Genomic DNA, 16,994 nt, shown 5'->3' with positions numbered 1-16,994 from the left:
TGTGTGCTGAGTCGTCCGGTGCAAAACGTCACTACCGGTAAACATGCAAGCGCTGTAGTCGGTCTCGCCTTCTTATTTCTGTCAGCAGAAGCAGCTGAGTGAAACAAAGCACTAATGTTGGAAACAATACACGCATTAGAACAAAACACAATTTCAATTATATTTAGTTTTCACTAATGGTGACCTGAGATATTGTTGAAACATTTAAAAACAAACAAATTGATACTTGTGCCGTTGATTCCCATCCTGACACCACACTATTGTGACACTCTTAATGCTTATGGTGAGTTTTTACTGTTACATATAACCTTCTAGCTAGCAATTAGTTTGGACTTTAAAATCTATTTGCCGCTTCTGTAACTATAGACGCTTTAATGAAACATGTATAATTGGTAAAGCACTGCCACATTGACGTATAAGGTGGGGCGACGCATTAACGATATGTTAATGCAGTGCTCATCAACCGGTGTGGACGGTGCACCAAAATATGCATGGGGTGCACCAGTACGAAAATGTATACAAGGTTACATCACAAACTTTTAATGAACCATGAACATTTGACATTTGGGATAATAGAAAAAAGGTAAAAATGCTGTTTTATGACATGTAATAGTACTCGCAAGTCGCAAGCAGCCTGCAGCCACAATCAAACTCTCACCGACAGTGCGCAAAACTTCGGAAGCTCCGCTCGGTTTAATTGACATGATGATATCGATTTTTGTATCGTTTTCTATACCTCAGTTCACCTTTTAAGTAAACAGGGTGCATGAGTTCGTCACAACAACTTTAAGGGTTCACCAAACCAAAAAGGTTGAAAAGCATTGGGTTAGTGTACATTGCCACGCTGGTTTATATTGAATTAGGCAAGGAAAGGGGCGTCGCCCTGTCGATCGAGATAGACATTCCACGAGAAGGAAGTGTAATCGTGGCGAGATCGCTATTCGCCTATTAAGGTTACGCCGCTGCCCTCTGACTTGGGCGCCAGCGGACATTAGCTTCAATAAGCAATTCACCCGGGATTCGGTGAATGTTGCCTGGATGGGTTTTTCTTGGACCGATTGCGCCAAAATGCGTGAAAACAAGCCTTCTCTCATAGGGCTCATAAGGCCAGCATCAGCAGCAGAATTGCTGACATTTAAGCGCCACAGGTTGCTTGCGTGGTTACAGGAAGTACATCAGACTGCAACCGCATTGCCGGGTTACAGCACATCACGCGTGTACTAGGTGAACGTGCGATTTCCGCGTATAAAGACGGTTAATTATAAAATGGTGGAAAGATCAAATCACATCATTTCAATTTATCATTCCACTTAAAGACATTCGCGCTGGTTCCATCGTAAGATGTAGGAAGCTTTTACATCTAAAACACTCGTTTTCCCTGTATACCGAGAAATATCGGGTCAATTGTGTAACGCTGATTGTTATAAGATCTTTATTCCCTTTGGAAATGCAGTTTAAGACCTTCCAACTCCCAATCAATCTGCTGTAACTTGTAAACAGCCCGTCGTATACCTAAAACGCGCTATTTCCGTGTACAAAGGGCTTTAGATTGTAATATATGTATGGTCAGACCATTTCGCTTCATCGGAGCATTTCAATGTGCACTTCAGAAAGTCGCACTTATAAATGTGCGACTGTGAAATGTAGGCAACTCGTTTTCTCAAACGGTTTTGTTTTCCCACTGGTACACCGAATTGAACACCGCAATCAGCCCGTGCGGATTCCAATCTAGCTTCGCGCTAAAACCGCAGCTATGCGGCGCCAGAGAGAGAAGCGGAAAGCGACTGGCCAAAAATAGAAAAAGCAAACGCCGCGCGGCGACTGTGCCCATCCAAGCGTTACTTCTGCCGGGCTATGACGCACTTTAGCCAGAAGGCCCGGGTATACGCATAAAAGGCTATTTACTGCACAGGGCGACTAAACCCGGCCAAACCGAAAGCGCTCCGCTGTTTCCGCGTTCTGAATTACTAACAACACGCAATTGAAAGCATATGGTAATAGCCGCACGATGGTTTCTGCTCCAAATTGCCACAAGTTTCATTGCGTTTCCGTGGTACCGTAAACAGAAACATCATAATATATATGAAAGTCCTGTTACTATTCAACCTTCCAATACAAGCATATCATAACGACCTAAGGGTTGGCTTTAATCATGCGGTCAAACGGTATACAGACACACACACAAGGCGCCCAAAGCGAGGAAGGATATGCGGAAATAGGCCGCCGCGCAAACGGCTTTCTGTCGAGCAGAGTTCGACAAGGCAAAAACGACGTGTCGCAACACCAGCACCACTAAGTCAGCAAATCCCTAACCAAATGACTGGGCGCGGTTCTGCGGGCGGGCGGCACGAGGGTTCCTTGCGTTAGCCAGTTTAATAATTCACCCATGCTCCTGCGTCGACCAACGAAAATTCGCTTGCGCTTCGTTATTGCAACTCGTGCCAGCCGGCGCGCCAAATACGGGCAGCGGTGCTGGGCCTCGAGGCGTCGTGATGCTAGCAAGCGGCTTCTAAACGCCACGCCTGTGACGTAGTTTTATACACGCGGAAGCGCCTGCTCTGACTCGGCGGCACAGCAGTGAATAGACACGCCTTGGCGGAAAAGCGCCGCACTGCCTGCTTGTGGGACGAAGGCTTCCTTTTCATCCAGCAACCGCGCTGTCAGAGCCTGTTTCTGACAGCGACCTTTTTGGCGCTTTTTTGGCTAAGCAACGGCAACAACAAAACGCATTTCGAGGGCCGGCAAATGCCATGACCATTTTTTTTATTGGAAGAACAGAAACACTCGTGTTTTCGGCGTACCTTGACAAACAACATGTTGGCATACGCAGACCGTGCTGTAGTACGAACAAGTGTTTACATCTCAATATCTTAATATTTAAAAAAATATTTTTAATGGACAAAGCGGGATTTGGTTGGATCCAAACTAGTTTCTTAAAAGAGCTTACATACATTCAAAGTGGTCAGTTATATATCTTCGACCGGTGTTCTAGTGTGACAAGCCTCTGGCAATGCTGGACCTTGCTGCTGTATACATATTATGGTATCATATTGACTCTATTGTGTGTAGTATAAACCTCATCCCTGAGTTTCTATTTTTAAGTTTGTATGAGGCGGAAAGGTTGATTAAAAGAAACGTTCTGATTTCGCAGTTACTGTGTTTGCGTAGTTTTTCGTAACGCGTTCATTTAGAAATTTGTATGACAGATATTTATCTTGTTTAGTTTCTGTGTAACTGTGGTAAATTGATGTCGAGGTGGGTTATAGACCAAACCAAGCGCATAACAGCACAGGCATATTCTTATAAAATCAGGAAACGCGTGCACCGCAAATTTCCCAAAACAACAGTCGTGTTCTAATCATTTCCGGCGCATTGTTACAGAAATCAACCGGGGAGGGGACATTTTCATTGTGCTATGCGACGCTGTAAGGCTGCTGGCGTCTCGCAACGGTCTGCAGGCCGGCTTCGTCGGGTTTCTGGGAGTGGTTTTTAGGCTGGTGGACAGTAGATCAGCTAATCCAAGGCACGCACACACGCGCACGCAGCTCCACAAATAAGGAACGACTTTACACATTGCGCCGGCCGGCGAGGCACACACGCGCAAAAGCACGAGGCAGAGCGAAAAGGCCGAGCATTTCGTGCTTTCGCGAGCGTGTGTGTGCGTGCGGCCTGGCGCAGTGATTAGGAAGTGACGGGGAGCTTCACCAGGAAATAACCGTCTGGCCAAATATGGTCACAGTGGAAGCGCTCTTGCGACGCGCAATGTTTGCCATCCAGTCATTAGCCCGCTTATACAGCACAGGGGCCGTGTGACATGTGTGTGGTTACGGCGTACCACGCCGCAGAGCACCGCTTGGCGAAGGTGGACAGCCAGCGCCGCTGACAAGTCAGTGCTCCGTTCAAATATTAATGGATTGTTTGCATTATGTACGTGGCCGCGCTCGGGGCGCACTAAATTATACATTGTAACGGTGGGCACGCGGTCTTTTAAGTGCACAAATAGCGATCGTCGCCCACTTTGACCGTCACTAATTAAAAAGCATCGCTCGCCGGTAGCTTCTTAATTGTCGGCCGAGCAGCCGTTGACCAGATCGCCTCGACACGTAAAGTAACGACCACAATTAACGCGCGCTAACCGCGTCCACACACATACAAGTTCTCACAAAAATTCTTTGCGCCAGACCGTACGCTCAAAAGCGACAAAGAGTAGACAAGGTTGACCAATAATTTAATTGGTCAGATGCAGGGCACAGACCTAAACAACTAGATAATTCTAGTTTCTAAATCAATGAATTTGAGCAAAATGTGGCTATTTCTTATTCTAATCTGATTTGTGAATTGCTTGTGTGCTCTAATTCCAGTTCCAATCTAATTTTACCAAAAATGCTAATTTGTCCAACAACATTTTTCGTCTGTCAGTCAAAACAAAGAATTTCAACTAAAACTCTTTGGTTGGAACGCCTTGTATGCAATTTTTACAGTCTGAAAAGCTAGTTAGCACACACATATTTAACATTTACATTCTTATTAGAATTATTAGCAATATAAATAAAATTGATTGTGAATAATCAAATACAATGGTTCAATTTCCAGTTGAAATTTTGTTTTTTTAAATTTGGTAATTCTAATTCTAGTTTAATTTGAAAAAAGTAAAATGCTCTAATTTTAATTCTAATCTAATGTTAAAAATCTAAAATAAATCTAGTTGTCCAAGTCTGTCAGGGCAACCAGTCGATTCCTTGATCAAAATACAGCAAAACTATGTAGAGAATGCGACGGTCTGTTCTTTAAGAGGCCGCGCATACCTCAAAAGACACCAAAAACAAGTACACTTGGAAAAAAAACACGGTTGAAAATTAGGAGCAAGGGGCCGATCTAAATAGCCTTACAAAGGCGGCTGCGATTGGCAATACCCATACATACAGCAAGCTCAGACATGCCACGCCAACTTGAGATGTTCGGCGTGGCTTTTGGCAAGGCCAGGGGTTTAACGGTATCTTTATTTGTGATTTGCACGGGAAGTTGTCGCCGGCGAATTGCGGATTCGCGTCCCCTTCTCCTTTCCAACGATCACCAAAATTAAACGCGACCCTTTTGCTCGCCGTTTCGCACCAAGCATGGGCCAAGCCTGATTGACTGTGACAGCCAAGGCATGGCGAATACGCAGTAGTGCAAATTTTCTGAGTTCCATTGGAAGGCGGCTAACCATATTAGTCGATAAAAATAGATCATAAATGCCAAAAAACGCCGTTTACCTGCGACCTTGGTCGTGCTGCATCCGTAGAACCGTTTAGCAATCCTGCAGGGCGGGGCTGTTTGGCGTAAAGGCCTTAAAATCGGTGGCTTTGTTTGATAAATTGCGAACCACATAACTGATGCTTTAGTTTCGTTCTGCGGAGAAACACATTCTCACATTAAACGAAGTAACGACCTTTTTTCAGGCTACCGTTTATAAAACCAAGTTAAAAAAAAACATTTCTAACAGCATAAAGCTTCTCTGACCAGGTATGCTTTTGTCATTTTCAACGAACTATGAAATAATAATAATAATAATTTGTTCGTGCAGCTGGCACCTTTAAATTATATTCGTTACTATTTCGCTTTGTTTAGAAGGCACGAACAACTGTCTTGAAGTTGGCCTGCTAAACCAAGTTTGTGTATTATACAAATTGTATGCCAATCGCCCAACGGAAAAAAGGTCTTTAAATGACACATACACAAGTATTCGAGAGCTGGTAGGATATAACTTTAAAAACATGACGCTGGAATCACGAAACTGTTTTAAAAACATCTCGCTATAACTTGTTTTTTGCTGGTTTGTACATAGTATGAGTCTATTCATATATCAAATCGCAACGTTTACTACCAGTAATCGGGATTATGCCACTCTCTTCACGCTACAATACATATAAATATTATGTTTTAATGCTTTACAACGACATCTAGGAAGCCAGTTGTCGCGTTGCCATGGTTTAATTCTTAAAAACCAGTACCCAATTTTGAACCAGTAACATTGCGTAGATACTACACTACTTTTGTGACAAAAATTGAACGACAAAACTTCCTGTGTTGAGCAGAAGACGGTTTACAAAAAGGCCCTGCTGGTGCTTCAACCAAGTTTACGTTTTGTTTAGGCAAATGACAAACATCTTTGCTACACGTTCAGCAGAAATATTGACTTTAAAAACAGATTTTTTGATATGAAGAATTCTAGACAAAATAGGCTGGGCTGTCCTTAACGTTAATAAATCTATAAACCTAAAATTCATGCTGTAGCTTTTTTGCTGCTAAATTAAGGCCACTCAAGAACAAATCTGATTAGTTACATTGGTTTATTGCATCCTATTTACTGGAGAATAGATGAAAAGTGCAAGAAAACAACTCGCCAGGCCACACATAGGAATGGATACAGTTTAGCAAAAACAAAAAGATACTGCACATAACTGAAATGGATGTTACCAAGCTTTAAATACCTTATGTTTAGTTTAATGTCTTGTGTTTGGCTGCTGATTAATTAAAATGTGGAGAAGGGATACACTTCAAAAACAGAAATGAAAATGTCATAGAAAATCACTGTATAACACTATTAACGCCAAAGTCAATAAGCACTTTAGAAGCACTTGCGATGAACAATAGATGGGCCAGACTCGTCGTATTCTTGTTTTGAGATCCACATCTGTTGGAAGGTGGAAAGTGAAGCCAAGATGGATCCTCCAATCCACACGGAGTATTTCCTCTCTGGTGGGGCAATGATTTTGATCTTCATGGTTGGTGGTGCAAGGGCGGTGATCTCCTTTTGCATACGGTCGGCGATGCCAGGGAACATAGTGGAACCTCCGCTGAGCACGGTGTTGGCATAAAGATCTTTACGAATGTCAACATCGCACTTCATAATGGAGTTGTAAGTGGTTTCATGGATACCAGCAGACTCCATCCCAAGGAAAGCTGGCTGGAAGAGGGACTCTGGGCAACGGAATCGCTCGTTTCCAATGGTGATGACTTGGCCGTCAGGAAGCTCGTAACTCTTCTCCAAAGAGCTGCTGCTTGAAGCTGTTTGCATCTCCTGCTCGAAGTCAAGAGCAGCATAAGTAAGCTTTTCCTTGATGTCACGCACAATTTCACGCTCAGCAGTGGTGGTGAAAGAGTAGCCTCTCTCAGTAAGGATTTTCATCAGGTAATCAGTGAGATCACGTCCAGCCAGGTCAAGACGAAGGATGGCATGAGGAAGGGCATATCCTTCATAGATTGGGACAGTGTGAGAAACACCATCACCACTGTCAAACACAATACCTGTGGTTCTGCCAGAAGCATACAGGGAAAGGACAGCTTGGATAGCAACGTACATGGCAGGGCTGTTGAAGGTTTCGAACATGATTTGGGTCATCTTTTCTCTGTTGGCTTTGGGGTTAAGAGGAGCTTCAGTGAGGAGGACGGGGTGCTCTTCTGGGGCAACACGGAGCTCATTGTAGAAAGTGTGATGCCAAATCTTCTCCATGTCATCCCAATTGGTGACGATTCCATGCTCAATAGGGTATTTCAAGGTAAGGATACCCCTCTTGCTTTGAGCTTCATCTCCAACGTAGCTGTCTTTTTGTCCCATTCCTACCATAACACCCTGATGGCGAGGGCGTCCAACGATGGAAGGGAAAACTGCTCGGGGTGCATCGTCACCAGCAAAGCCAGCTTTGCACATTCCAGATCCATTGTCTACGACCAGAGCGGCAACTTCATCATCAGCCATTATGTTGGTTGTGGTTATAAAAAATTAACGAAAAATTGAATTTAACTCTTAATAGTTGCTGCAACACAACACGTAGAACCACCGTTAATTCCAGTTTATATATAAATATTATGTACGTCCCATTTTACAAATTAAATATAGACAATCTTTTAACTAGGTAGTTAAAATCAAAATGCCTTAAAACCAACTTTATGACAATACAACAAACACATCTAAATTTTAACTGAGCCAATAACGACGAAGCACTGACCAAACCACTCACTTCTCTAACTGCCGGACATTTGCTTTGGGTGGACCCTAATCAGCCTTTAAACGCAGCTAGTTCGGTTTGCACAAAAAACGCAGCACGCCTCTGCTACCAAATAAGGTAACGTTTATCGATGCCGGCATCGCTACTAGCGGCGAAATGTCGTGAGTAGCAATGAAATATATTTCTTCGGAAAGGGACAAAGTTAAGTTATATATGCGGGTGAATTGGGGATTGCTTTTGTATTTTGAGGTACCAAAACTATATCAGGCAAAAGATTTAGTTGTTATAAATTTCATAAGGTATAAAAACAGAAAACTAAAAGGTTTCCTAATGTGTATTATTAAATATGCCTTTGTTAAAATAAAACAAATGCCTTACACCAACACCAATTTAGTCATAATACTTTTAAACCGGCTTTACAAAATAGTTTAACACAATTAACTTTAGAAAACTAATCAATTTTTATTTCATTATAACCCCGACCATATTCAGTAAAAGTTTTTTAGATTGCAAAAATCACCTATATTATAAAAAAGTATAAAAAATCAAGACGTGTGCTCCACTAACAACAACAAAATTAGTTTACAATCCGATAAATCGATCTATTGGCGTATCTAGGATGGTTTGAAGGGGGCATTAGTATGAAACATGATGCATAACTTTAGGACTCTAAAGTTTTCTTTTTTGTCGATAGCCCATTATCGGGTGCAAATTTTTTTTTAAAACATCGCCAGTTCATCGAGCCCTATGGTATACCGCTTTGTCGGGAACCTTCACCCGGTAGTTTAGTTCGTGTGTTCACCAAAAACTATTTTAAACCGTTTATCGTCAAAGTCTAATTCTGGGAGCAAAAGGATAACTCAGTCGGTACTACCTTTTATACGCTGTGGTTAGACTATAGGAGACGGGGATGCGAACATTTTTTGCACAATGTGCGCAAAAATATGCAAAAACTGTGCGCACATTTAGAAATACATTTGAAAATGTGCTCACATTTTAAAATGCCTTCAACAATGTGCGCACTTTTTTCAGAATGTATGCACATTTTAAAATGAAACTAACTCTAACTCTAACTCCAATTCAAAAATGTGCGTACATTTTTGAGAGCATTTTAAAAAGTGTGCACATTCTGAAAAAAATTCGCACATTTTTGAAGACATTGTAACATGTGCGCACATTTTTTGCAGATTTTCGCAAGCGAATTTTTGCGCACATTGTACAAAACAACGCCACGTACCCTGTTGCTAGATAGGAGCTTCTGCATTGAGTTTATGGCAATAGGTTTTGTAGAGTGATTCACATTTGAGGGTAGAGTTTCTTGTCACTATAAAAAATTAAAAGTTAGAAGATAGGCGTATTTGTAACTGTAAATCAGGTAGCCCGTTCAGGGGCGGATCACAACTTTTTATTTTCGTATTAGATTCGCGAGAGCACTATAAGTTTCGCGCAAAGAACAAAAATACTGCTATTAGCCTATAAATTACAGTTTGGAGCAGGACCGAACTAACATAGTAGCAGCTGCTACGGGCTCCGCGCTTGCTGAACAAAACGAAACATAGTTGGTAAGTAATTTTTGGCTTGCAAACTGGAATGGCAGACGAGAATACTGTAGTTGCAAGATTAAACTACTAGTCCCAACGTCTGTAAACTTTAAAAAACAGTAATTTCCGCTGGAGGCAACTGCGTTGATCGGGTGCTGTCACAAACTCAAAAATGTGCCAGCTATACTTTGGAAATCCTTCGACGCTTTTCAGCCTGTATACCCAGAAGTGATAACTATTAGTTTCTGTTTCAGCTTGGTTTCCCAGTCGCACGAAAAAACCACTCGTGTTGACCTCGCAACTTTTTTCTATCGAACGCTCTATTATTCCGATTTATGGCGCAGTCAAATTTTTTGGCGGAATGCGAAGCGGAAAACATCTTCCAGAGGTTTAACAACTGGTGCATGTTAACGACGTGTTTGTCTAAATCTGTCAATGGTTGGACTACATATATCTTATACCTATTGCTGTGTTATCGCACATCTTGAGTTGCTAAACGCGAACTAAAACAATTTCAGCACCATGCCACTTTTGAGGCATTGTGACGTAATACGAACGATTAGTCCACGTTTCCCAACATTGACAATTTGTTACGCATTTGTTTAAGTATGATGGTAACTAATTATACTGGATAAAGATCATGTTCAAAATTAAAGTTGATTTAAAACTATCTGCAAAACACAATGAGGAAAAAGCGGCTACACTATTTAACTCTCCTGAATATTAAAAATGACGTCATGAAGTCACTCAACTTAAATAACTGCCAAATTTGCAGGGATTAAAATGCGTCATAAAGAATGAATAATATTGCTGAAGTTTGAATTTCTCCTTGCAAATAAAACATTACATTAGGCTTTTGTTGTTGTAGAATGTAAATAAAATCTATAAAATTATCAATTAACCTACTTCCCGGTCTTTATTTGTACATCAAATCAATGTGCTTCAGGCCCCGCACTTAGTTAATCCGGCATTGGTGTTGAGACAGTTTGGGTTTGGGATTTAAGGCGTTATGCTCCCGTCACATTCTCGAAAACGCAATATCAGGTTGTTTTTTTTACTTTGTGCTAATGATCGGCTAATTGATAATATATTTGTATTGTGACTTTTCTATTTTAAGCCCACCAAACTGTAGCAAAAACACGCACTGAGTGGTGTTCCTTAGGTTAGTTCTTTATGACGTGACTATTAAATGTAACTATATGCCATCACGTTTTGAGGCGTAACTTTTTTAAGTTATCCCCCGAACAAACGTCCAAGCTCCGCGCTGCTAACCGAAAAGCACATATAGAAAATGTCCAAAATACTTCAGGGAACGCGCAAGTTAAGCATCCGCACCGTTATGCATTTGTTAATTTAAATAGAATCATTAGACTCCAGCGTGTCATGTTTGCGCACCGAGTTTGAGCTAAATATATTATACTTAAGCGGATAACATATGACGGGTAGCCTACATAAGATTTTGCAAAGCTAACTTGGGCAAAAAATATAGTTTGGATGACACTACCTTGTTGAAAAACTTACGGTGAACAAAACTAATAGGTGTACTGCTTTTTTTAACAAAATACTAGTCATTTGTGACACAACAACACGTTGCAACACATGGAGTACAAGTCGGAGACCAAATGTTGTGGTATTGTTCATATATACATAGCATATAGCTCAATTATTAATCACAAAATTAAACAAACAATGAATATTTTGCCCAAGACTGACAATATCAATTGTTTCATGCCATTTCCACCCCAACGACCGGTATCCAATATAGAATTTTACAACACAAGGTTAGCCAGATTTTATTTGTTAACACAAATTTTCCTAAAAAAATTGAGAAATTGAAACTATAGCAAATTTGAAATATTGGCTCTGATTTCTTTTTAACTAATTTTTTTTTATTTCTTCTTAAATGGAAGCCGGTGGACAAAAAAATTAAGGATTCTTTTAATGTGTGGTTACTAAATTCATATAGCAGCTAAATTTTTAAATTTCCATAAACTGTTCTACAAAAATTTTTTTAACTTCTCATTTATTTTATTATAAAGAAATTATTACTGGGCTAAACAAACTTTTAAGTCTTTTCTGATTGGAAACAGTTATTCTTCAGATTTACCTTAAAAATGTAAATAAACCTATAACTATTCCTCACAGAAATTATTACAAATTAGACTTAACACCTGGTGCCTTCGGAAAGTCCTACCATACAATGTTTTATAGTGCATTATCAGGGTTATAGTGCAAGTAAGGCCAGGCTAAAACAACAACTAGCCCGTGGCGAGGTTTGAACTCACCAACTCTGGACAAACCTGAACAGTCATTTCACCAAATGAGCTACAAAGACTAAATAGGGGAGCATGTTGAAAAACTACTTATCATATGTACACCCCCTCCCCAAAAAGAGCTTGATCACATAATGCTATACACAATGTGTGTGTGAAGGTATCAGATTAGAATTTATTCCACTTTCACAGGACATTCAAAGATATATAGAACGCATTCAAAAATTAAAAATATTGGTCATTAAAACATTATGCTTTGGTTATAACACCACCAAGGAATGTATATGGCATAAGAAACACATAAATTCAGTATTCCACATTATTATAACACAACTTTGTGACAAATGACATGTAAAATTAATATTGTTTCGACAAGATAGTTCGTAGAACAACATTGGAAGAAAATATTTAAAACAATAAATGGAAATATTCTCGATAGTAACTGATTCTAAATATTAATGTTTACAGCTTGTAGTAATTAGAAACATTTGCGATGCACGATTGATGGGCCAGATTCATCATACTCTTGTTTTGAGATCCACATCTGTTGGAAGGTGGAGAGGGAAGCCAAGATGGATCCTCCAATCCACACAGAATATTTCCTCTCTGGTGGGGCAATGATTTTGATCTTCATGGTTGGTGGTGCAAGGGCGGTGATCTCCTTTTGCATACGATCAGCGATACCAGGGAACATGGTGGAACCTCCACTAAGCACGGTGTTGGCATAAAGATCTTTACGAATGTCAACATCGCACTTCATAATGGAGTTGTAACAGGTTTCATGGATACCAGCAGCCTCCATCCCAAGGAAGGATGGCTGGAAAAGGGCCTCTGGGCAACGGAATCGCTCGTTTCCAATGGTGATGACTTGGCCGTCAGGAAGCTCATAACTCTTCTCCAAAGAGCTGCTACTTGCAGCTGTATTCATCTCTTGCTCGAAGTCAAGTGCAACATAAGTAAGCTTCTCCTTGATGTCACGCACAATTTCACGCTCTGCAGTGGTGGTGAAAGAGTAGCCTCTTTCAGTAAGGACTTTCATCGCATAATCAGTAAGATCACGCCCAGCTAAGTCAATACGAAGGATGGCATGAGGAAGGGCATATCCTTCATAGATTGGGACAGTGTGAGAAACACCATCACCACTGTCAAACACAATACCTGTGGTTCTGCCAGAAGCATACAGGGAAAGGACGGCTTGGATAGCAACATACATGGCAGGGCTATTGAAGGTTTCAAACATGATTTGGGTCATCTTTTCTCTGTTGGCTTTGGGGTTAAGAGGAGCTTCAGTAAGGAGAACGGGGTGCTCTTCTGGGGCAACACGGAGCTCATTGTAGAAAGTGTGATGCCAAATCTTTTCCATGTCATCCCAGTTGGTGACGATTCCATGCTCGATTGGGTATTTCAAGGTAAGGATACCCCTCTTGCTTTGAGCTTCATCACCAACATAGCTGTCTTTTTGTCCCATTCCTACCATAACACCCTGATGGCGAGGGCGTCCAACGATGGAAGGGAAGACTGCTCGTGGTGCATCGTCACCAGCAAAGCCAGCTTTGCACATTCCAGATCCATTGTCTACGACCAGAGCGGCAACATCTTCTTCAGCCATATTTTGTAATGATATGTTGGGGAATTTAAATTTAATTAAAATTAGTGTTTACTATTAAAATGTAAGAGAAATAATTAGTTAAGTCAAAGCCAATTGAACCTAATACCTAATTAACATGTTATAACTGGTACTATACACATAGTTTTAAACAAAGTAGCATAGATAAGCAATTTGAGTTATTTTAAGTTTTGCTATAATTTCAATAGGCCAAAGCCAGAATTAAAAAAATTCACATTATTGATGATGGCATTTATGTTATTTTGTTACTGCAGTGATCGACAGGCTGAAACAGGCTGCAAAGTATTTCGGATTTCAGAACACACACCCTAGTTTATGCACTGGCAGTAATCAGGAAGTAAAAGTTCATATAAGTTGGTCAAACGTAGTTTAACGAAAAGTATTATACCAGTACAATTTAAAATTGCTGTTTAACTTATTGTTTTTGCAAACAGTATAGATATGACGTAAAAGTATATATTAGTCCGACGTAACAAGTCTTATCAAGTGCTGGTCTGGAATCCTAACACATTTTCGTCCAGGGTTTTATATTACTAACATTATTTGGGTTAGGGTGCGAGTAGGCGTTTCGGCTCGCTTGCTCAAGTATTATTATTATATTCGATTTTTACAACTCGTTTCTTTATAGTAAAACAACTCTTGTAGGATTCTAAATAAGCGCAACTTCACGTAGGTTACAGTAACTTCTCATGAAAAGAGTTTCTGAACTCAACATGTCGACACGGCACCTGTCAGCTTGCAATGATCCTTCTGACTGACCAACCCGGCTGATTGAGGCCCGGGTGTGGTAGTAAGATTTCCAAAGCGCGAAGAAAGAGCGCATGCATCGCATTACTAAATATGGTCACAAGGAAATGCTAATCCAGACAAACCTGAACAGCTCTCCTAGCGGCGATTCTTCAGCAACGCGGAACACCAATTAAATTATTCATGGAATTGCGTACTGTCTAAAACCAGCGAAAATTCCGCACGAGCTTACACATCAACTACAGCTGTTTGGCAGCTTCCTAATTATCCAATCATACATTTGACATTGTATAATATATAGCATAATCATAAAAAACACTACTGGCGGGCATTTATTTGTTGCAAATATACCTATTTTATTGTGACACACTGTCAGAGCGATATATTTGTTCGTCCAATATGGCCGTATTAAATAAATAGTTAGATACACATTTAATTAATTTTGCTGAAATATACAGGAAATAATCAACAAAGCGGCGGTTGCCAGAAAGGGGATTCCCGTAGCCTAACACGTGGTCGTTTTATAAGAGTGAATTTCGCTTTCATATTCAATAAAATAATACGAGATATGTTAATGTATCAGAGCCTAGTTTATTAGCACACGATGCTTCACAGCAATATCCTCTAAAAAAACGGTTGTGTTATCTTATCATATAGCTTTTTGCTGTCTAACTATGTCCAGCTTTTTTTTTATATTTTTTTTCATATCCTAATTTTTTTTTTAAAGCTTGGAATTTACCGCAATATAACACTTTAAATCAACGTGTCATTAAATTGCTTTTCGATATTGTTTCTCTGATTTGATCAAGCGAGAGGGTTAGCTTTCGATAGGCAAATTTAATTTAAACTTAACAGTTATCCATACACATTTCTCACTTTTTTTTAAATCAAGCAGTTACAAGAAACATATTGTATAAGCAAACATATAAAAAACACTTACCCCATATTTTTCCCAAGATTATAACTTTAGCGAGCGACCATTGCACCTCTAGTTCGACAGTACCACTGAGCTGAGTGTTTTGGACATTACATCTACGGTACTTAAAACATTTTACTTAGAAACAAACTCTTGTAAACTTAGCTTTACACGTCAAGCGTTTGTATCGGGAAATTGTGACGACACAATACCCAGGGATTTATGATTTTTTTTATAAAATGGGTTTGACATTTACATTCTATTTTCAAGGTTCACGGATTACAAAGTTTAACTATATTGATAACATATACATTTTTGTAATGCTGTGAAACATTAAAAAAGGATATATGCGTCTATTTAGATCTACTTTTTCAATAGTTATAGAGCAGCGATGTCAAATAAATACTGTACTTCATAGTTTATACTGGTAAGGTAAAATAAAAAGCAAAAAATAAACTAACTTTTTATTTAAATATCCAATAAAAATAATAAAGCCACGTTTATTCAACGAATAATTATAAAATTTCGAAACATAGCATAACTTAAGTTATAATCGGCAATCGCACGATTCATTGTCGCTGTTTATATGTGTGGTTGGTTGCAATTGTTCGCCTTATAAGAAATCTGTCTTACATGATATGCCATTATCCTCATGAAGGCGTCTTGTATAGGACGTCGAATCGTCGATTGATTATAATAAAACTGCTGGATGAGCAACACTCGGTTATGCATTATGCCTGGCAGCAATGACTTTTTTCATAGCATTACTTAACTTAGTAAAATACGGTTATGACGTCATGTTGGAGTGAATCGCTTTTTTAAAAGGTTGTTTCTTCGGTTCCGGCTCGACTGCCTGATAACAACTGATTTGTGTTCGACCGGTATAGTCAGTAAAACATCTAAAATGTGTAGTTGGCGACGCCAATACACTAATGCAGTATTTCAAACAACAAAATGTTTTTTAAATTAATGTATTTCTGATAGGTTAAAATTTTGTCAAAAAAATATATTTTTAGGTCAAAGTTTGTCAAGATTTAAAATTTTTTGATAAAAAATTTCTCATTTTTTATGTCGAAAAATAATCGCCCAACTTATATCTAAACTTGACTGGAACTTCACTTTAGGAACTAATGACTTGAACTGGGACTTGATTCGGTGTTTTTTTCAAACAAGTTGATTGTGACTTAGAGTTAATTGTGAGTCATTTCAAAATGAATTGTTCATAACACTGCAAGAAGCACATTAGGGTTAAAAAGTAATCAGTTTATAGGGTAAGGACTTAATTGCCATTTGAGCAGAAAGTTGAACCGTTGGGCATTTTCGGTTCAGTTTCGGATCGGGTTCAACTTTGTTTTTTAGGATGCTATTCTTTTGCGGCCCACTATTTATTTTCACTTTCAATATCCTTTATTTAAAACAATTGTTTCGACTATCATTAAAATGTGTAGAACGCGCAGTATTTGATGAAGGCATAATCTCATATTTTTTCTGAGACTATAGTTGAGTCTAATGCCGCATTTCAACGGCCATCAAACGCCATCATTGTCAAGCAAGGTGTGTGTTTTTCTAACTGTGTGCTTTTGCGGCCGTTATAAGAAAATATATCAGCCCAAATGTGTCGTACCATTGCATAATGCGGCATGTAAACTCAATTGTCGCGCTTCGCGAGATAAGGCTGACATTCACTTGCATATTTGCGCACGAGTTCACTCTCGAAGAGCGAATATTTGTAAATTAAGTTATTTTATAACGTGACGAAATGACGTAACTTATGACGTCACCCCTTTCATTTAATGGGTTTTGCGGCCCATCGAAATTTTTAAAGTGTCAATTTGCGGCCCATTCTTTTAAAAGGTTGGACATCCCTGGGTTAGACCAAAGTTAATTTGAAAACCGGTT

General features: G+C 39.6%; 2 protein-coding genes across 8 annotated transcripts; both read right to left on the bottom strand.

The window, feature by feature from the left end:
* Positions 1–6,313: 6,313 nt before the first annotated feature.
* LOC146138348 (actin, non-muscle 6.2-like) lies at positions 6,314–7,833 on the bottom strand. 4 transcript variants are annotated; one of them, XM_083393754.1, is made up of 2 exons: positions 7,123–7,833; positions 6,314–6,945 (listed from the first exon to the last, which is right to left on the bottom strand). In XM_083393754.1, the coding sequence occupies exons 1-2, from the start codon at positions 7,739–7,741 to the stop codon at positions 6,611–6,613; spliced, it is 954 nt and encodes a 317-aa protein (XP_083249880.1). In that variant the 5' UTR covers positions 7,742–7,833; the 3' UTR covers positions 6,314–6,610. The 4 variants fall into 4 exon arrangements, with proteins under 4 accessions (XP_083249880.1, XP_083249878.1, XP_083249879.1 ...); XM_083393752.1 differs by having other exon boundaries at positions 6,314–7,377; positions 7,489–7,833; XM_083393753.1 differs by having other exon boundaries at positions 6,314–7,486; positions 7,613–7,833.
* A 4,127-nt stretch (positions 7,834–11,960) lies between these two features.
* Positions 11,961–13,497, bottom strand: LOC146138347 (actin, cytoplasmic-like). 4 transcript variants are annotated; one of them, XM_083393897.1, is made up of 2 exons: positions 12,788–13,497; positions 11,961–12,622 (listed from the first exon to the last, which is right to left on the bottom strand). In XM_083393897.1, exons 1-2 carry the CDS (start codon positions 13,412–13,414, stop codon positions 12,284–12,286), a joined length of 966 nt encoding a protein of 321 aa, XP_083250023.1. In that variant the 5' UTR covers positions 13,415–13,497; the 3' UTR covers positions 11,961–12,283. The 4 variants fall into 4 exon arrangements, with proteins under 4 accessions (XP_083250023.1, XP_083250021.1, XP_083250022.1 ...); XM_083393895.1 differs by having other exon boundaries at positions 11,961–13,050; positions 13,162–13,497; XM_083393896.1 differs by having other exon boundaries at positions 11,961–13,159; positions 13,286–13,497.
* Positions 13,498–16,994: the final 3,497 nt, after the last annotated feature.

This window comes from Ascidiella aspersa, chromosome 7 (genome assembly GCF_963924565.1).
Source record: "Ascidiella aspersa chromosome 7, kaAscAspe10.2, whole genome shotgun sequence".
Taxonomy (NCBI): Eukaryota; Metazoa; Chordata; class Ascidiacea; order Phlebobranchia; family Ascidiidae; genus Ascidiella; species Ascidiella aspersa.
This window is presented reverse-complemented; position numbering and strand designations above follow the sequence as displayed.